The 21,381-nt window shown below is 38.5% G+C and overlaps 2 protein-coding genes across 10 annotated transcripts in view; one reads left to right on the top strand and one right to left on the bottom strand.

The window, feature by feature from the left end:
* PKD2 (polycystin 2, transient receptor potential cation channel) overlaps positions 1–6,689 on the top strand; it is a 58,748-nt gene extending 52,059 nt beyond the window's left edge. The window contains exons 13-15 of the mRNA XM_027544113.1: positions 886–1,049; positions 4,003–4,150; positions 4,490–6,689. Coding sequence (XP_027399914.1) covers positions 886–1,049; positions 4,003–4,150; positions 4,490–4,726 — 549 coding nt within the window. The 3' untranslated portion in view covers positions 4,727–6,689. The remainder of the gene's footprint in view (positions 1–885; positions 1,050–4,002; positions 4,151–4,489) is intronic.
* A 10,275-nt stretch (positions 6,690–16,964) lies between these two features.
* ABCG2 (ATP binding cassette subfamily G member 2 (Junior blood group)) overlaps positions 16,965–21,381 on the bottom strand; it is a 127,627-nt gene continuing 123,210 nt past the window's right edge. For all 9 annotated transcript variants that reach the window (XM_027544104.1, XM_027544107.1, XM_027544109.1 and 6 more), the window contains 3 exons: positions 20,529–20,618; positions 19,618–19,700; positions 16,965–17,176 (listed from right to left, as the gene is read on the bottom strand). In XM_027544104.1, coding sequence (XP_027399905.1) covers positions 17,029–17,176; positions 19,618–19,700; positions 20,529–20,618 — 321 coding nt within the window. In that variant the 3' untranslated portion in view covers positions 16,965–17,028. The remainder of the gene's footprint in view (positions 17,177–19,617; positions 19,701–20,528; positions 20,619–21,381) is intronic.

Here is a 21,381-nt window from a genome sequence, read left to right as displayed (position 1 = left end):
TGTCACAGAGCACCAGGTTGAGCTCCCTGTCATGCCTAATAAGATTGAGCAGCAGATTTAGCCCTAAGCTTTCTAGTAACCCATTTGAGGAAGACTTTGAGTAGTTATATACTTCACAGTGTCCATGAGAATGGGGAAAAAAGATTTCTCAGAAGACATAAATTTAGTTGTTCTTAATTTATCGTGTATAATGAAATAAAACTAACCACTGCCTTCCATTTGAATATTTACTATGAAACTGTTAAAAATAAGCTTACATGAGCTTTTATAATCAGAAAAAATAATTTAAAGTTTTAACATTAACTTTAAAAATAGTTAAACAAACCCCAGAAAATCCATGCTAATTGAAATACAGAGAATGCAAATGAATGTTACACAAAAGTTAGTTCCTATGAGGAGACAGTATAGAACAGTGGTTTTGAAATGCTGCTCCACAAGACAATGCCCATAAGTGGAAAAACTTCACCAGTCATAGTGAAATATGAGCAAGAAGACAATGAATAATATTTTCACATGGCTGTATTTAGTCAAAATTCTTACTCTGAGATGGTATCCTTCCTTACTTCGTAGCTATTACACATGTTCACTTTTATGAAAAGGTGAAAACATATTTCTTCATTTACTTTTTTCTCTGCTTTTCTGTATTTTCACTGTTCTTTCTTGTCCAGACAAGGAGTTAGCAACTTCTTGCTGGTCATTAAAATCTATTTTGAACATTTGCCAATACATGAAACTGAAAAGTGTGAGGATCACAGTCTGGTGTTAACCTCACAGGAATCCTAGGTGAATGGCACACACCCCTTTCCCGTTTGTCCCGGTCCTCCATGAAGCTTCTGTGGAGCCCTGGGGTTCCCGCCCGTCACTCAGTGATCCCGTGTTCTTCAGGAGGACCTGGACTTGGATCACAGCTCTTTACCACGACCCATGAGCAGCCGAAGTTTCCCTCGAAGCTTGGATGACTCTGAAGAGGAAGATGACGACGACAGTGGGCATAGCTCCAGAAGGAGGGGCAGCATCTCCAGTGGGGTTTCTTATGAAGAGTTTCAAGTGTAAGTATTGAGGAAATGATAATTCGAGTTGACAAGGGGCTTCCCATGTGGCTTAGCTGGTAAAGAATCTACCTGCAATGTGGGATACCTGGGTTTGATCCCTGGGTTAGGAAGATCCTCTGGAGGAGGGCATGGCTACACACTCCAGTATTCTGGCCTGGAGAATTCCATGGACTGTATAGTCTGTGGGGTCACAAAGAGTCAGACACAACTGAGCAACTTTCACTCACTCATTCACTTGAGTTGACAAGAGTCAAAATGACACTAACTAGCTTTTCCCACCTCTCTCATTTTGGTCTTTTCCATAACTAATTGTCAGTTCTTTTTAATAAATATTATTGGTGTTCTTTTCTCTTTATGAAAGTAATTTGTTTATTATAGGAATTTTTTATTTCATTTCTTATTCTTTCCAACTCCAGAATTTCTATTTAGTTCCTTTTAACAATTTCTCTTCTTCCTTGATTGATATTTTCTATTTGATGAGGTGGTGTCATCACACTGCCCTTTATTTTTTATTTTTCTACATGACTTAGTTTAGCTCTTTGGATATATTTATAAGAGCTATGTGGACTGTTTTGTCTACTGAGTCTATCTGGGCCCTCTCAAAGGCAGTTTCTGTTGCCTGCTTTTCTCCCCACTGTGTTTGGGTCACATTTTCATGTTTCTTTGTGTGTCTCATAATTTTTTTTTGAAAACCGGAGATGTTAAACAATATTATAAATACTTACAAATTCCCCTTCCCCTCAGAGCTTGTTTTTGTTGTCATTTGTGTATTTGTTTTTTAGTGACGTCTGTTTCCCCCACATTGTGAACCTCCAGTGTCACTTCTCAGAGGTCACAGCCCAGACCACGCACACAGTTATCCTGGGGAGACAGGACTTGCAGGTCTTCCCCTGGGCTCTCTGTTAAGCCTTCTGCCTCTGTTGATACTGCATCTGCCTCTTCAGTTCTCATAATTGTTGGCTGATTGGTCTGTGATTTTCATCAGTGCCTTGGGATACAAATTGCTCCACACTCTGATCCAGTGAAATTCAGGTGCCTTCTCAGGGGGAGTTTTTGAAGCCAGTCTTTGGCTGACTTCTCTCTCCTGGTTCTCTCTGGTAAACTAGCTGGTAAATGGTTTAACTTGATGATCTCATGAAGTGACCAGCCTCCTCTTAACTGCTTATCACCACAATCTCCATTGTTTTCAAGAACACTTTTAGGCTTGAATTTCTGCAAAGTTTGTTCCAAATAAAGCCAGTTCACTTAGGGAAGCTTTGGAGCTCTGTTCTGTGGCCTGACTGTCCTTCCAGGCAAAACCTTGGTGTCACTGTTCCAGAGCTAGTGGGCCATTTCTCTCACAGTGACACCCCTGTTTCATGAATAAGGCATGAGCCTTCGGTGTTTCCGGGCATGGAAAAATCTACCCTCCAGCTGGAAGTTGAGTGGAAGAAAAGAATCTCATCTCTTGAGCCATTCTTGTCTGAATTAGAGTCTCTGCAGTGTAGATTTGGAGGTGGAGGTACAAGGATGAGAAATACTGACAGCCTGACCCTTTCTGGGAAATAAGTATAGCCCTCCAGTAGGAGCTGACAGGAGAGGGCTGAGTGTTCTTTGCTGACCCACCCCTGGAGGTGGTAAAGAATCCCTTTGCTGATTCAGGAGATGCAGAAGACACAAGTTCAATCCCTGAGTCAGGAAAATCCCCTGGAGGAAGGCATGGCAACCCACTCCAGTATTCTTGCCTGGAAAATTCCATGGACAGAGGAGCTTGGTGGATTACAGTCCATGGGGTCATAAAGAGTTGGACACGACTGAGTGAGCACGCATATGCCCCTAGAAGATCTCTGTCACACAGAGCTAGGGAGCAGGAGAGAGAGAGCAGATTGTAGTTCAGATATTACTAAAAAAAAAAAAAAAAAGCTTCTTATTGTATGCCCTTAAGAAAATTTCCAGAAATTTTTTAAAAATTAATAATTTTCAACAGTTATGGTTGTTTCAATGGGGAGAGGTCCTCCAGGGCCCTCATGCTACCATTCCAAAAGTTTTGTCTCCTTTTTTAAAAGTATTTATATAACACTGTGTTTATTCAAAAAAATGGGATCATAAGTGAGCATACTGTTTTCTAACTGCTTTATTTACATTATAAATAATGTCATTCTATTTCATGATTAGAATGTAAACATCATTCTATTGCATGAAACATTCTGTCACAGTATAATTTCTGGTGTCTTCGAATTTTATTGTGTACAGAAACAATAATATATTTAAGCAATCTTCTATTAATTTTTAACAATTTTAATGACCTACTATTACTAAGCAGAACCCCAGAGAATATCCTTGTAGTCAAAAATTACACATATACTTATTTCCTTTAAAACTTCTCAAAGGACAGCCTGGATGGGAAGAGAGTTTCAGGGAGAATAGATACATGTATATGTATGGCTGAATCCCTTTGCTGTTCACCTGAAACTATCACAACATTGTTAATTGCCTATTGTTGTTTAGTCGCTAAGTCGTATTGGACTTTTTTTGTGATCCCATGGACTATAACCCACCAGGCTCCTCCGTCCATGGGATTTCCCAGGCAAGAATACTGAAGTGGGTTGCCATTTCCTTCTCTAGGGGATCTTCCAGACCCAGGGATCGAACCCTTTTCTCCAACATTGGCAGTTCCCCCAATATAAAATAAAAAGTTAAAAAAAAATGGAATATCTGAAAGATAGATAGGCATAACTTTTATGGTAGACATACTTCTGATAAAATCTTGACTCGCAAAAGAACTGTGCCAATTGGCGTTCCTACCAGCAATGTATGAAAAATCTCTAAAGTTCTAGACTATTTAGAAAGTGTTTTAAATTATAATATTGTTTAAGGAAAAAATCTTAGCATTTCCATTTGTTAAGACAACTGGGCTGAAAAGTCAACAACACAAGATGTTTTTGTCCCTCTCAACTGTGGTTTCCTACAGCCTAGTGAGACGAGTGGACCGAATGGAGCACTCCATCGGCAGCATTGTGTCCAAGATTGATGCTGTGATAGTGAAGCTTGAGATCATGGAGCGGGCCAAACTGAAAAGAAGGGAGGTGCTGGGAAGGCTGCTGGATGGAGTGGCTGAGGTTAGTGGTCATCTGAAACAGAAACACCCTGATTTTATAAAATATCAAGGTCATAGTTTAAGTAACCCTTAATCTAAGAGGATGTTTTCCCCATACATGCAAATCAGTGCAGATAAAATGGTAATCCAGAGCTGTTGCTTTCTTAATACTCTTCACACTGATGATACTGCCCTCAAAAAAAAAATTGCTCCAGTGATTCTGAGAATTGTTGTTGAGACTGGTATTGTTCTAGCCTTACCTAAGTGGGATTATTGATCCCCAGATTTCCGAAGGCAATTCCTAAATTCACGAATATACATCAGTCCACCTCAACACCTTGTTTTCTTTTTCCTTCATTAGGATGAAAGGCTGGGTCGTGACAATGAAATCCACAGGGAACAAATGGAACGGCTTGTGCGAGAAGAGTTGGAACGCTGGGAGTCTGATGATGCAGCTTCCCAAATAAGTCATGGTTTAGGCACACCCTTAGGACTAAATGGTCAGCCACGCCCCAGGAGCTCTCGCCCTTCTTCCTCCCAGTCTACAGAAGGAATGGAAGGTGGAGGTGGAAACGGGAGTGCCAATATTCATGTGTAGGACATGTGTTCTTAATAGGTGAGAAGGTGCCTGTTCTGAGTTGCCATAACAAGTACACTATTTATGTGCCCTGACCACCATATGATGCTGGTCTTTGTGACCAATCATTAATTCTTCTGCACTTTAATTTATTTTAGATAAACTTTGCCCATGATCAAAGAAGATGTCTCTTTTTCTCATATAAGGAATTCAGATGTAAATATTGAGTACATAAAAAATTCTTTGTAAAGTATATTGAGTGGTGTGCCCACTTGTTACCATGACTGAGTCTCCTCAGTTGACAATGAAGTAGCCTTTTAAAGCTAGAACTGTCAAAAGGCTTCTGAGTTTTATTTCCAATCACGAAAATCAGTATTGTCATTTTTGCTAAGTGTGTGAAGGAAAATAGGGGCATTCCTTTCCACTCAGGCTTAGCTCATAGGCTTAATGCATAGCTTTCTTTTAAGAAAGGAGGCTTCTATTTTAACTACCTTCCTGGGGTACACTTTTCTAAAAGATGAATTGGAAAAGAATCCCAAACCATAGAATGGGTATGTAGTCATTATGCTAGAATTTGTATGAATGGTTATGATAAATGTTGAACACTATGTTTTTTTGTTATTTTATATCTAATGCCTGTGGGACTAACCATTTCACTTACTTTTTACACTATTTTCACTCTCATTTGAAATGAGCTGCATGAAACCATCAAAGATCAATTGTGAGTTAAATGTCATTTCTCACAATAACATAGGAGAATTGGAAAGAGCCAAATCACTAAATTTGATATTTTCCTTAAAATTAGTTTAGTATAAAGATTTATCTGTATAGTCTTTTGCTCATGTGGCTGAACTTACTTGCAACTAATGTAGGAAGATAAACTTACTAAAATTTTTAGGATGTATCAAAAGTTTTGATTCAGCAAATACGTTCATTTTAAACGAAATATTAAGAAATTTGGAAATTCGTATAAAATATTATAAAACTAAGACTTGAGTTTTAGACTGTTTTAAGAATACAGAACTCAAATACTCTTGATCCTGCATTTCAAAATTAGAATTTATAACCTAAGTGGGATTCATTTTAATGAAAAAGAGTTTTGGTTATTGAAAGTTCAACCATCATCAGAAGCTATCAGCCAAAGTTTGAGTTTGCAGGGGTTTTTATCGCCTCTTTTTTCATTAAGAGAGGGGCTCACCAAATTTATGGGGAAGAAATCTATTTCTTAACAAAAACTAAAAATCTTATTTTTCAAAACTGTTATGTATGCTGACCTTTTGAGAGCTAATGAGACAAGCAAGAGAGAATGCACTGGTGAATAATTCTCACTTGGAGAATAGCAGAGAGACCTGTTTCTCATACTATAGCTTAAGTTCACATAGTTGCTTATTTAACTGGTAGACTTGTCAGTCAAATTTTCAAAGAAAACATGAGCAAAAAAACCTTTTTAAGCTGTCTTCTACAGATGCGATACAGATTGCATTTCTTTAACAGTTATTTCTTATCGCTCGTCTCCATCTTTGCTTTCTTTTGAATATTTTTTTTTAATAAAGTTCTTTATTATTAGGTACTAAAATTTGCATTCCAGGGATATTGGGTGTACGTATTTATGTATGTGTACCATGTTGTTACATGTAAACAAGCTTCAATTTGAAGTGCAGCTATTATGTGGTATCCATGTGTATTGACCATGTGCCATATACCAGTTATGGTCACTAGAAAGTCTTTTTATGATACTTACTATTATTATGTGTTTTCATTTCACCTGTAAAAATTTGCAGAGTTCTTTCTTTTTACCCATATGTTACATTTTTTTCTTCTTTAGTCATGAAGAATTCCCACCTCGTCCCTCCCCTATCATCTTCCTCTTTATATTGGTACCATTAAGAAACTGTTACATATGTAAGTCTCAATAATTGGGAATTTCATTAATGTGTAATACTGAGCACTTTACTTCTTAATAAAGACTTGATGTAATAGCAGATATAAGAGTTGGTCTGTTTCTTAGTAGAAGCAGTTGGGTGATTTGTTTTCTGTTATGAGACTAACAGTAAAAGCTCAAACCTTGAAAAAGGTATCTTTTTATGTTCAAAAAACAATGGACACATTACTTTTTCTGTAGGATGTACCTCTAGTAAATTATTCTAATGATTACATAGTATTTCCTAGTGTACAGCCACCACATTGTACTTAACCATTCTGATTGGCTCCAATATTTCTGCTGTTTCAAAATCTTTGTTCATAATTCCCTTGCTGACTTTTCATTCTTTCCTCAGTGGGTACATGAAAAGAGTTGGACTGTTGAGTCCCTGGCACATATTTAATTTTACCCAGGACTGTCAGGTTGCTCTCCAGAATAAATGCAGCCATCTACAATTTCACTGCTGCTGCTGCTAAGTCGCGTCAGTCGTGTCTGACTCTGTGCGACCCCATAGACGGCACCCAGCAGGCTCCTCTGTCCCTGGGATTCTCCAGGCAAGAACAGTGGAGTGGGTTGCCATTTCCTTCTCCGTACAATTTCACTACATGCATCAAAGGACCAGTTCTACCCACACCCTTACCAGCATTGATACCGTCCAGCTTCCCAAAATCTTTGTAATGGAATGGTTTTGAAATAAGGTCTTATTCTATTTGGCATTTCTCTGATTTTAGTAAGACTGAACACTGCCTTATATAGTTGTTCAACATTTGGATTTCCCTTTTTGTAAATTGCCTGTTCACATCTTTAAAATAGTAGACTTTGATCTAACAGGAAACAGGTGTGTTTTTTTCGGTACCCATTTTTCCACTGAGTCATGATCTTTTTTGTTGATTAGCATAAGTTCCTCAATGTGGCTTAATTATTAATCCTTTATTGGTTTTGGACTCTTAATATCTCTCATCTGACTAATAATTGTTTTGAGGTTTCCTTAGTTTTCATGTAGTGATACTTGTTACTTATTTGTTAGTTGCTCAGTCGTGTCCAACTCTTTGTAATCCCATAGACTGTAGCCCACCAGGCTCCTTGTCCATGGAATTCTCCAGGCAAGAATACTGGAGTGGGTTGTCATTCCCTTTTTCAAGAGATCTTCCCAACCCAGGGATCAAACCCAGGTCTCCTGCACTCAGGCAGATTGTTTACCATCTAAGCCACCAGGGAAGTTACTTATCACTACATGTAGTGATATCCATCAAAAAATTTTTTTTTTGCTTTATTGTGTTTGGGGATTTTAAAGAGACCTTTGTAAGGTCACAAACTTATTAAACTTATAGTTTTATTTTCACATTTAATAAATCTTAAAGAGTAACTTTGCATAAGGTGCATAGGAATTTTTTACCATATAATTGAGCCAGTTTGTCAACACGCTATTAAATAAGTCCTTTTCCTCATTATTTCATGGCATCACTGATATATTTCAGGTCATGTTAATATACATGTGTCTATCTTTTAATCCTTTAAACTGATCTATGAATGTTCCTGTACAGTAATTTTTATTATTGAGTTTGTAGTGTGTCTTCCTTCATATGTGCTAAGGTTTTCATGTATATTCTCCTCTTTGGCCCTCATTTTATCAACTAGGCTATTTTCATCAACAGTTATTTTTCCATATAAATGTTAGACAGAGTTTGATGGGTTTCTAGGCATGTGAGTTGGGAAGGAGGAAAGAGAGGAAAAAAGTCCTGCTTAAATTTAATTGGAATTGCACTGAACTTATTGATTTGTTTGGGGAGAATTGGCCTCTTTATAGCATCAGAAACATAACTCCTAGTTTTTATTTATTTGGCTGTTGCAAGTCTTAGATGTGGCATGTGAACTCTCATTTGCAGCATGTAGGATCTAGTTCCCTGACCAGGGATAGAGCCTGAGTCCCCTGCTTGGGAGCACAGAGTCTTGGCCACTGGACCACCAGGCAAGTCCTGATGTAACTCTTCATTTATTCAGAACTTCCTTAATTCCCTCTAAGTGTTTCTTTAAATTTCTTAAAGATTTTATGCATTCTTTAATGATTTTATTGCTACCATAAACAGTATCTTATCTTTCATTAAATTTTCAAGTTTGTTAATGATGAGATAAAGGAAAATTGCTACTTTTTTACAAAATAATCTTACATATGACCATTATATCTACTACTGCAGGCAGGAATCCCTCAGAAGAAATGGAGTAGCCATCATGGTCAACAAAAGAGTCTGAAATGCAGTACCTGGATGCAATCTCAGAACGACAGAATGATCTCTGTTCGTTTCCAAGGCAAACCATTCAATATCACAGTAATCCAAGTCTATGCCCCAACCAGTAACACTGAAGAAGCTGAAGTTGAACGGTTCTATGAAGACCTACAAGACCTTTTAGAACTAACACCCAAAAAAGATGTCCTTTTCATTATAGGGGAGTGAAATGCAAAAGTAGGAAGTCAAGAAACACCTGGAGTAACAGGCAAATTTGGCCTTGGAATACGGAATGAAGCAGGGTAAAGACTAATAGAGTTTTGCCAAAAAAATGCACTGGTCATAACAAACACCCTCTTCCAACAACACAAGAGAAGACTCTATACATGGACATCACCAGATGGTCAACACCGAAATCAGATTGATTATATTCTTTGCAGCCAAAGATGGAGAAGCTCTATACAGTCAGCAAAAACAAAACCAGGAGCTGACTGTGGCTCAGACCATGAACTCCTTATTGCCAAATTCAGACTGAAATTGAAGAAAGTAGGGAAAACCACTAGACCATTCAGGTATGACCCACTAGACCATTCAGGTATGACCTAAATCAAATCCCTTATGATTATACAGTGGAAGTGAGAAATAGATTTAAGGGCCTCGATCTGATAGATAGAGTGCCTGATGAACTATGGAATGAGGTTCGTGACATTGTACAGGAGACAGGGATCAAGATCATTCCCATGGAAAAGAAATGCAAAAAAGCAAAATGGCTGTCTGGGGAGGCCTTGCAAATAGCTGTGAAAAGAAGAGAAGCGAAAAGCAAAGGAGAAAAGGAAAGATATAAACAACTGAATGCCGAGTTCCAAAGAATAGCAAGAAGAGATAAGAAAGCCTTCAGCAATCAATGCAAAGAAATAAGAGGAAAACAACAGAATGGGAAAGACTAGGGATCTCTTCAAGAAAAACAGAGATACCAAACGAACATTTCATGCAAAGATGAGCTCGATAAAGGACAGAAATGGTATGGACCTAACAGAAGCAGAAGATATCAAGAAGAGGTGGCAAGAATACACAGAAGAACTGTACAAAAAAGATCTTCATGACCCAGATAATCACGATAGTGTGATCACTCATCTAGAGCCAGACATCCTGGAATGTGAAGTCAAGTGGGCCTTAGGAAGCATTACTACGAACAAAGCTAGTGGAGGTGATGGAATTCCAGTTGAGCTATTCCAAATCCTGAAAGATGATGCTGTGAAAGTGCTGCACTCAATATGCCAGCACATTTGGAAAACTCAGCAGTGGCCATGGGACTGGAAAAGGTCAGTTTTCATTCCAATCCCAAAGAAAGGCAATGCCAAAGAATGCTCACACTACCGCACAATTGCACTCATCTCACACACTAGTAAAGTAATGCTCAAAATTCTCCAAGCCAGGCTTCAGCAATATGTGAACCGTGAACTTCCAGATGTTCAAGCTGGTTTTAGAAAAGGCAGAGGAACAGAGATCAAATTGCCAACATCCGCTGGATCACAGAAAAAGCAAGAGAGTTCCAGAAAAACATCTATTTCTGCTTTATTGACTATGCCAAAGCCTTTGACTGTGTGGATCACAATAAACTATGGAAAATTCTGAAAGAGATGGGAATACCAGACCACCTGATCTGCCTCTTGAGAAATTTATATGCAGGTCAGGAAGCAACAGTTAGAATTGGACATGGAACAACAGACTGGTTCCAAATAGGAAAAGGAGTTCATCAAGGCTGTATATTGTCACCCTGTTTATTTAACTTATATGCAGAGTACATCATGAGAAACACTGGACTGGAAGAAGCACAAGCTGGAATCAAGATTGCCAGGAGAAATATCAATAACCTCAGATATGCAGACACCACCCTTATGGCAGAAAGTGAAGAGGAACTCAAAAGCCTCTTGATGAAAGTGAAAGTGGAGAGTGAAAAAGTTGGCTTAAAGCTCAACATTGAGAAAATGAGGATCATGGCATCCAGTCCCATCACTTCATGGGAAATAGATGGGGAAACAGTGGAAACAGTGTCAGATTTTATTTTTCTGGGCTCGCTCCAAAATCACTGCAGATGGTGACTGCAGCCATGAAATTAAAAGACGCTTACTCCTTGGAAGGAAAGTTATGACCAACCTAGATAGCATATTCAAAAGCAGAGACATTACTTTGCCAACAAAGGTCCAGCTAGTCAAGGCTATGGTTTTTCCTGTGGTCATGTATGGATGTGAGAGTTGGACTGTGAAGAAGGCTGAGTGCTGAAGAATTGATGCTTTTGAACTGTGGTGTTGGAGAAGACTCTTGAGAGTCCCTTGGACTGCAAGGAGATCCAACCAGTCCATTCAGAAGGAGATCAGCCCTGGGATTTCTTTGGAAGGAATGATGCTAAAGCTGAAACTCCAGTACTTTGGCCACCTCATGCGAAGAGTTGACTCATTGGAAAAGACTCTGATGCTGGGAGGGAATGGGGGCAGGAGGAGAAGGGGACGACAGAGGATGAGATGGCTGGATGGCATCACTGAGTCAATGGATGTGAGTCTGAGTGAACTCCGGGAGTTGGTGATGGACAGGGAGGCCTGGCGTGCTGCGATTCATGGGGTCGCAAAGAGTCTGACACAACTGAGTGACTGAACTGAACTGAACTGAAAATGTATTGAGCACATCCTATGCGCCAGGTACTTGTAGTAACTTCACATGTATTACTTTAATCTTCACATTCTATGGAGGTAGATGCTATGAGTATCCCTATTTCATTAATCAAGTCCACAGACCTGATAAATGGAGAAAGGGCAAAGGGGGAAGTAGTGGAAAATTTTGCATAAGTAACTGTAAAGATAAACAGTTTTGCACATGTTTGGCTTCTGCACGTGTTTGCAAAAGTGACACCCGCCCCACAGTTTGGGCACCGGTACTATTGTAGTATGTGCCAAATCTCAGCAAGGAAATATTACTCATCTGTCACAAATTACTAGGCTAGTCACAGTTGCTGAAACTCAAGTTTCCTCATCCGCAAAATGAAGTCAGAATAGCTTGAGATTTTCTTAACAGTGTACAGCCAAGCTCAAAGTCCTTAAATCATTCCCTTTAATCACTCAGATGATGCCTCAGCTTTACTGCTTGGAAAGGGGGGCAAACCGAGAGGCCACTTCCTCACTGGACTAGAGCAGTACTCATGATCAGAAACCCATGCCCGCTGTTTTGTGGGGTTTCCAGGTAAAAGAATGATTCTGCAGGTTAAGAAGGTTTCAAGATCCAGTGATGATAGTGAGCTCATTTAGTTCTAAATGTGATTCTGATACTGAGGTGGATACAAGATAGATGGCTTAGAGCACAGACATTACACAGTGATTATTGCATCAAGATCAAATCATCACAAATGTAGATTAAATGGTCTTAACTCTTTATTCAGAGAAGGCAATGGCAACCCACTCCAGTACTCTTGCCTGGAAAATTCCATGGACAGAGGAGCCTGGTAGGCTGCAGTCCATGGGGTCGCTAAGAGTCGGACACGACTGAGTGACTTCACTTTCACTTTTCACTTTCATGCATTGGAGAAGGAAATGGCAACCCACTCCAGTGTTCTTGCCTGGAGAATCCCAGGGATGGGGGAGCCTGATGGGCTTCCGTCTATGGGGTCATACACAGTCGGACACTACTGAAGCAACTTAGCAGCAGCAACTCCTTATTACAGCCTTCAGTATTTCCCAAAAAATCACCTGGAATTTCCAGGTCCACTCTTCAGAGATTCTAAGTCAACAGGGGAAAAAAACAATAGTTCTTCCTTCCTTTTTTCCTTTCTTACATAAGCATCTCAGATGATCTTGATTCTTATCAGGCAAGCTTACGAAACCCCACCCTGCTGCTGCTGCTGCTGCATCTCTTCAGTCGTGTGCGACGCTATAGACGGCAGCCCACCAGGCTCCTCTGTCCTTGGGATTCTCCAGGCAAGAATACTGGAATGGGTTGCTATTTCTTTCTCCAATGCATCCATCATGTTAAGTCGCTTCAGTCGTGTCCAACTCTGTGCAACCCCACAAACGGCAGCCCACCACACCAGACTCTCTGTCCACAGGATTCTCTAGGCAAGAATATTGGAGAACCCAGTATTCCCCTGTTTTTTTTTTTTTTTTTGCTTTTATCCTAAGTAACAGCAAAAAAAAAAAAAGAATGTCTATAAAATGGGTTACTTTGATTTAGAATATAAGTATTTTATGTTCATATTGCTCAGTGGCGACAAAAGGTTACAATCACCATGTGAGTCAACCACTTTTTAAAAAATGTGTATATAGAGACAGAAGGCCAGGAGGTACATTAAGTTGGTAGCCACGTTTGGCTGAGTTCTAGGTATTTTTCCTTTGGACTCTTTAGTCCACTGAGGATAAGCACATATCCTTGAGAGTGAGGTGAGGATACTGAGTTTCTCCTGCACTGTTGTTTTTTTTTTTGAAAAGATGCTCAGTTGTGTCCGACTCTTTGTGATCCTATGGACTGTACAGTCCATGGAATTCTCCAGGCCAGAATACTGGAGTGGGTAGCCGTTCCCTTCTCCAGGGGATCGTCCCAACCCAGGGATTGAATCCTGGTCTCCCACATTGCAGGTGGATTCTTTGGCAGCTGAGCCACCAGGGAAGCCCAAGAATACTGGAGTGGGTAGCCTATTCCTTCTCCAGCAGATCTTCCCAACCCAGGAATCAAATCTGGGTCTCCTACATTGCAGGCAGATTCTTTACCAGCTGAGCTACCAGGGAAGCTGCTGCAACTATTCAGGTTAGCTTAACGAATTCCTATGAATGGAATAGATATCCTTTGAATTAGTCTTTTTTAAAATTAGTCTTAAATCCTCAGGCAGAGAAGGCAATGGCAACCCACTCTAGTACTCTTGCCTGGAAAATCCCATGGACGGAGGATCCTAGTGGGATGCAGTCTATGGGGTCGCACAGAGTTGGACATGACTGAAGCGACTTAGCAGCAGCAGCAGCAGCAGCAGGAAATCCTCAGAAATAAATAAATGTTGGCTATTATTTTTACTCCTTCAGTTGCTCTGTGGGGCTTTCAAAGAAGAGTGCAAGACGACTTGCTCTGGAAGGTTCTGTGGCATCTTCGATGTTGTTATAAAAAAGGATGGAAGGAAGGAGGCTATTCATGAGTTTAACAACCTGGTGGCTTTTATTTTAAATGAAAGTAATTTATTTATCCTTTTCATTATCAACTAGTTCTTCTAACATGCAAGAAAATAAAATCAAAATTCAAAAGAATATAGACATATTCTGAAATAAATCTCTGTAAAAATTTTTTTATTTTCTATTTTATAAGACTTGCCCTTTCACTTACATTTTTAAAAAGTATTTATTTGACTGCATTGGGTCTTAGTTGCAGCCTGAGGGATTTTAATGGTGTGCAGCTTGCTGGTTTGTGGGATCTTAGTTCCCTGACAAGGGGTTGAACCCACATCCCCTTCACTGGAAGGTGGATTCTTACCCACTGGTCTACCAGGGAAGTCCTATACTTTTTAAAATGTTCCTCAACTTAAAAATGGTTAAGATGGTAAATTTTATGTGTTTCTTACCATAATAATTTTAAAAAGAAAAAAGATAATTATACAAAAGGAGGGTAAGTAGGACAAGATATATTTAAATTCTTACTACTTTTAGAAGTAGGTATTAATATTTTGGCTTTACTATCTCTTTTGTTAAGTATATTTTGTATATAAAGTATAAATATGTATTTCTCTCTGTACACAGAGAACTGTGTAATATGTTTCTTCCTGTGTAAGGAAGAGAGAACTGTGAGTAAGCCAGGGTTATGTAAAAAGAAAGAACTATACCAAGAAGAGGAAAAAACTCACTAACCCTATCAGTTCAGTTCAGTCACTCAGTCGTGTCCCACTCCTTGCGAACCCATGGACTGCAGCATGCCAGGCTTCCCTGTCCATCACCAACTCCCAGAGCTTGCTCAAACTCATATCCATGGCGTCAGTGATGCCATCCAACCATCTCAACCTCTGTTGCCCCCTTCTCCTCCCAACTTCAATCTTTCCCAATCAGGATCTTTTCTAATGAGTCAGTTCTTCGCATCAGGTGGCCAAAGTATTGGAGCTTCAGCTTCAGCATCAGTCCTTCCAATGAATATTCAGGACTGATTTTCTTTAGGATTGACTGTTTTGATCTCTTTGCACCCCAAGGGACTTTCAACAGTCTTCTCCAACACCACAGTTCAAAAGCATCAATTCTTTGGCACTCGGCTTTTTTTATAGTCCAACTCACATCCGTACAAAACTACTGGAAAAACCATAGCTTTGACTAGATGAATCTTTGTCAGTGGTCCTATAGTCACAAAATAATCAGGTAAAAAGGGGGTGTGATGATGTACTACAAGATGATGTATTAATCCAATGTCATAAAACAAGAAAAAATGTTCCTTAAAGTCCAAAGATGAAACTATAATGCTATGCCCCTGGATTGATGTTGCAGCAACATGGCAGGGCACCCACTGACACGAAATGATATTCCAAGATGACCGGTCATAGCAGGTCTACACACTGTTTCCTCAGTTCACTTACTTCCTCCAATACTGAAAAGTATTTACTTTTAAAAAGGGAATAAATTAAACAGAATATCCTGAACTGCATGCTAGAACAATTAAAGAATACTGATGGAAAAGTAGTGAAATCTGAATAAAGTGTATAGTTTAAAAGTAATGTATCAATGTTAATTTCTTAGTTTTGACATGTATCATGGTACACAAAATGTTAACATTAAAGGAAGCTGGGCAAAAGATATACAGGAACTTTTTGCATGATTTTTGCAACTTTTCTATAAAACTAAAATAATTACAAAATGAATAGCTTATATTAATAACCTATTCCTTTAATAAGGAAGTGGGGGGCTTAATTAAGGATATATTTATATACACAGAAACACAAAACTGAGCTGTAGTGATAATCTGATAGTAGCAACAGACACGAGTGCACAAGTGTCATTTCAAAAATAATCCAGAGAGAAAGGAGAAGTAGTCTTGGGAGAGAAGCCCAAGGGGGGCTTCTGTGCACTAATAATGTTCTATTTCTTCATATGGATTAATGGTTGTACAGCTGTGTTCCTTTTATAATTCACTGGACAGTACCTTTTCTTATAAAAAATGTTTAAAACACTCCCCTATTACTGGTAAATGTTAGAATAAAGAGAAGATGTGTAAATATATGAGGTGTATATGTAGGAAAGTAAAAAAACCTGTATAGAGCCAGTTATAACAGTTCTTCTATCATAAGTCTAAAATTGTCAGAGCTGGGAAAGATCATGGGAATTACCAAATCCTGCCGTGGACAGTTCTTTACACAGGTAATCCCGGCGATTACAATGCAGTAGGGCTCAAAGGACCCTGAAATCTGTGTTGGAGCAAAATTCCTCAAGAGATTATGAGGCACACCAAGATTACAGACTACTGAACTCAAGAAGGGTAAGTCGCCAGAATCCTGGCCCTCTACACCTGGGGTCCAAAACCCAGCTAAGACTCTTGAGATACTCTAATTCCACTAGAGGGAAACCTCAGTAAATTCAAATAACCTTAAAAAGCTTATCAAACTGCTTTCTATTAGAAAGGGTTTTTTATCTATATATGACACTGTGTTTTTCCAGCATGGTTTGGATTTCATACTTCTACTACAGCATCAATATATTTGTTACTTATTATTTATAAGATAATAGAGGACATAGGTTTATATAATATTGAAACTGGAGGGCAACTAACCTGCCTATTCATTTTAAAGGGAAGGATACCAATACCAGATATATTAGTAACTTAACACAAGTTTCTAGAACTCATTTCTTTTTCAGGTCAATAAATTAAAGTAGATTTCTCTCCTATGGTTACCATCTGACAAGATGAACTAATATGTAGTACATATCACTAGTTTATGACTTGGGTTTTTTCAAGTATAATTTAGTTCACTGTGATTTCTATAAATGTTTTCTGCTGAAAATAATTCTTGCTGAACAACAGTAAGAGGCAAGTGAAAAGAAGACAACCAAAAATAATAAAACACATTGGCATAATGTAAGTAAATAAAAAGATGAAAACAACCAAAAAAACTTCATTGGATATGAAAATCAAAAAGTCCCTTTTTAATTGGGGGTAAATCACTGAAATTAAAGAGGAATTTAAGAAAACTTTTTAAGGAATAACAATTTCAGGTAGGCAATTGTAAGGAAGATAACAATCATGCATGCCAAGGCTACGTGATTCTTCCACAGGCCCCAAGGTGAGATATCGATGCCCTGGTTGGTCAGAAATTCTTCGCCAGTACATCTGAAATTCAACAGAAAAAGAATATAACTTCATTTTTAGCATCTGTCAAATTTTACTCAATATATTCACTGTTCCTTAAAGAAACCTACAGGTTACCAAGTCTTAAATTACCATCCCTTCATTTATAATAGAAAACAGTTTTAGAGGGTTTTTGTGGTGTGTGTATGTGTATGTGGTTTTAGCTTTATCGTTCTATTCTATTGGGATATAACAGGGGTTCATAGGTCAGTCATATGCATCATAAAAATATACAGAAAACAGTCGAGTGCTTATAATTCTGTTAGATACTATGAAGCAACCTGCTTATAATAGTTTGTGGATGTATATGTTTAGTTGCTAAGTCATGTCTGACTCTTTGCAACCCCATGGACTGTAGTCCCCCAGGCTCCTCTATCCATGGGACTTCCCAGGCAAGAATACTGGAGTGGGTTGCCATTTCTTTCTCCAGGGGATCTTCCTGACCCAAGGATAAAACCTGCATCTCTTTTGTCTCCTGAATTGGCGGGCGAATTCTTTACCAGTGTGCCACCTGGGAAGCTCTCATATAATAGTTTAATTAATCCCTAAAACAACCCAAATTTAAAAGATGAGGAGACTAAAGTTTAAGGAACTTGGTCAACTTCACAGATTCACACTTTGAATCAAGTTGGTAGTCTCCCCAAATAGGTTGGTTTCCAAGTCTGTGATGCGGCCTCTCTTCAAAGGACAGAAACATTTATCAAGTAATTTTTCACAAATGCCTGATGGGGAAAGTCTTAGCTTTAGCAGATGATACTGAAGGCACTTACAAAGATGACCAAAGCTGTTTATAGGGTTCATTACTCACAAATCAGCCATACCAAAAAAAAAGAAAAAACACAGGCTCAGAGTTCTAAAACTAGGGGAATAGGTGAATAGAGGTCTCCTACCAGAGTCACACTCTGTCAGCTCTTACACCAAGACTGGAATGAGCATCACAGAGGCTCGGCTCTAAGACATTACCAGCAGGTCAGATTATCAGGTATGCCTTAGTGGGAGCTGGAACAGAGCAGAATAGGATGGAGTAGCCCTGATTAGTGGGGTTCAGGATGGGGAACACATGTACACCCGTGGCGGATTCATGTTGATGTATGACAAAACCAATACAATATTGTAAAGTAATTAGCCTCCAATTAAAATAAATAAATTTAAATTTAAAAAAAAATAAAAGAAAAGCAGCTGGTATTAAAAATATCTGGCACAACCATAATTATTACCTGATTCCATTTTTCTGCTACTCTTGGAATTTAGCAGATTGAAAAAAAAAATGTTATACTCATATCAAAAGAAAGGGAGTAGGCAGGATAAGGAAAGCTTCTCTTCATAGAGGTTTTCTGGCAATACTTCTAAATAGCAATTTGTCCTATTATTAAGAATTACTTCTAACCCACTTGAATATTCATGAGATTTAGGATACCAGCATTCTCTTTTCTCTCATTAATTAATATATCAAAATCAAACCATTAACAACAATCATCAAAAGGAAATGTTACTTAACTTTAAAATAATGCCTTTATTTCTATTAAAATCTGTTTTTCTTATTATACTGAAAAAAATGAGATTCCCTTCTCAAGCTTACTGAAATATATGTTCCTTTCTTTAGAGGAAACATCCTTCAGTAGGGAGAATTCCAAGTCAGTCAAAAAAAAAAAAAAGGTTGTGCAGACTTTGATTCCATGTTGTCTCCTGGATACAGGAGGAAGAGGCAAGAGCCAGACTGGGGCAGGAAAATGTTCCCTCCCACTCCTAATGCCGTTTTAGCTCTTACTACTAGCCATGGGTTGGGTTTCCCTGGTGGCTCAGATGGTAAAGAATCCACATGCAATGCAGGAAACCTGGGTTTGATCCCTGGGTCAGAAAGATCTTCTGGAGAAGTGAATGGCTACCCACTCCAGTATTCTTGCCTAGAGAATTCCATGGACAGAGAAACCTGGCAGGCTACAGTCCATAAGATCACAAAGAGTCAGACACGACTGAGCAACTAACTCTTTCACCCTGGCCGTGGGTTGAGCTCACAGGAATCCTAAATTCATGGGTCTATACACTTCATATAATCCATACAGTTCCAGTACTGTTAAGGCTTGATAAAAATACCAAAGCAGCTCTCATTTCAAACTCAAATGTTCTGAAAAATAGAAATCCAAACCCACAATCCAAACTGCAAAAGGATCTTTTAAAAGACCCCAAACAAATAAGTAACACATAAGAAATGGTTCTCCAAGTAAAATACAATTTTGACCTAAATAGAATACCCAGGAGTTGTAGAGCACTTTCTCATGCATTAGTGGATAACTCACTTTATAAATGAGAATACTCAGACTCAGAGAAGTCAGTGTCTGTGAAAGGATTCCTCAGCCCAGTAGTATTTCTATATCATACCACAACAGTAAGCAAAGCCACTGTGACACTGAACGCAAACTTACATGGCATAGCTACACGTATTGTTTGTTGTTACATTGAGTCCTGGGCAGAAGTTTTGTCCCAAAAATTCATTATGCTGCAAAGCCTATAACATAAGTGGGAGCAGGATAAAGAAAATAGTTTTAAATGTCAAAAGGTTTCCAAAGAATTATTACAATTATGTCCACTAAGTTTAATCTGTTGTTATCTCTAAAAACAAAGTTTCACATTCACAGTCTTTGTCATACCAAAGCAACTAAAATTATTTTTCCTGGCAATCAAGAGGCCTAGGGTTGGGATTTGGGGCTCTGATACAAAAACCAAGAAGAGAGATCTCTGGCTATATTATTCCATAGCTCTTTCCTTCTTTTCTCCCCATTTTTATAACCCCATAGTACTATAATTAAAATGATACAGTGATACTCAATGACTATTGTTAATTTATAGTAACAATCTTTGTATTTTTCTTGTTTGTTCTCATCAAAATCAGTTATAATTCTTAGGAGTTAGAAATTTAATTTTACTATATTAAGGCACATTTTTCTCTGGAGTTGATTAGCTTTCTAAAGTCAATAGTAGCTGTGAGTATGACATGGTTTTTATTCTAATTTCCCTTTCAATTTAAAATACGTATTCTAGGCCTTCATCTTCTCATTAATTTCTTTGATGAACTGAAACACTGTATTTTTTTATATCAATTAGTCAATCTTTGTCCATAACTATGAGTTATCTCCCAATCCTTCAGCTCCCTCAGACAACAAGGTGACTAGAGAAATCCCAGGTGATTATCAACTTGACCCAAGGCTTAATAGGAAACTCTCCTTCATTGTCCTAAAACTTGCACAGCTCATGGCCAAGGACATGAGAGGCTTTATTCTGGCTGTTTCCAGCATGGGGACATGAACCAGCACGGTGACGGATAAGGAGAACATACCGCATAGCCGTATCGAGGAATGCTCAAGTATTGAAGCCATGACAACCAAGGCACGACGGTTTTGAGATTTACCAACAGCCCTGAAAATATCTACAAAAAACAAATACCAAGAATCAGATCTGGTGCCGTCTAGCAAATAGCCTCTTTAAGTCCCTGACAGTCTCGTGAATACTGCTAAGGACAACTCTTCTTTGAAATTCTTTCCACTACTCTGAAGACTTACCCTATCCTCTTTGTATGTGTATATCTCTCTGGAGCTGAGGCTGTTTAGGGATCTAAATATATTTATAATATACATTTTATTTAATTGGGAGATTTCTAATTGTTGAGGCTTTTACTTTCTCTGTAACTGCACACATTGGAAAGTGAATAGTACTGATTTGCAATGATACAACCAACTATATATTCCCACCAATAAACACACCTGAATGTATCCTGAGCACCTCACGCCCCGATTTCTGTAACACAGTAATATTTGTTATTTACAAGGGTTTACATTCTATCTCTGTATGACTTTAGGAATAATTTTGGGTAGTGTTCACATGCTTAAAATAACCCAAAGGCTGGAACTGGTACACAGCATAACGCGGTAAAGCACAGCATAAAATATGGTCAATTCCTTCATTTAAAGCTGCAAAAAGGAGCATTACAATGAAGATTCCAGAAATGACCGCTTCAGCAAGAGATGGGTACATGAGAAAATCTTCACATAAAACACTTTCTAACTGGCACAAGGTATGCTGAGATGGACATAACAATGACAATGTTCCTGGTGTGACCACATAGCTTTGAACTTGACCTAACTAAGTGCTTAATGCATAACACACAATATCGGGGTGAAATATAGTCTTAT

This window comes from Bos indicus x Bos taurus, chromosome 6 (assembly GCF_003369695.1).
Source record: "Bos indicus x Bos taurus breed Angus x Brahman F1 hybrid chromosome 6, Bos_hybrid_MaternalHap_v2.0, whole genome shotgun sequence".
Lineage (NCBI taxonomy): Eukaryota > Metazoa > Chordata > Mammalia > Artiodactyla > Bovidae > Bos > Bos indicus x Bos taurus.
The sequence above is the reverse complement of the archived record's forward strand: the minus strand, read 5'-3'. Positions and strand labels throughout refer to the sequence as shown.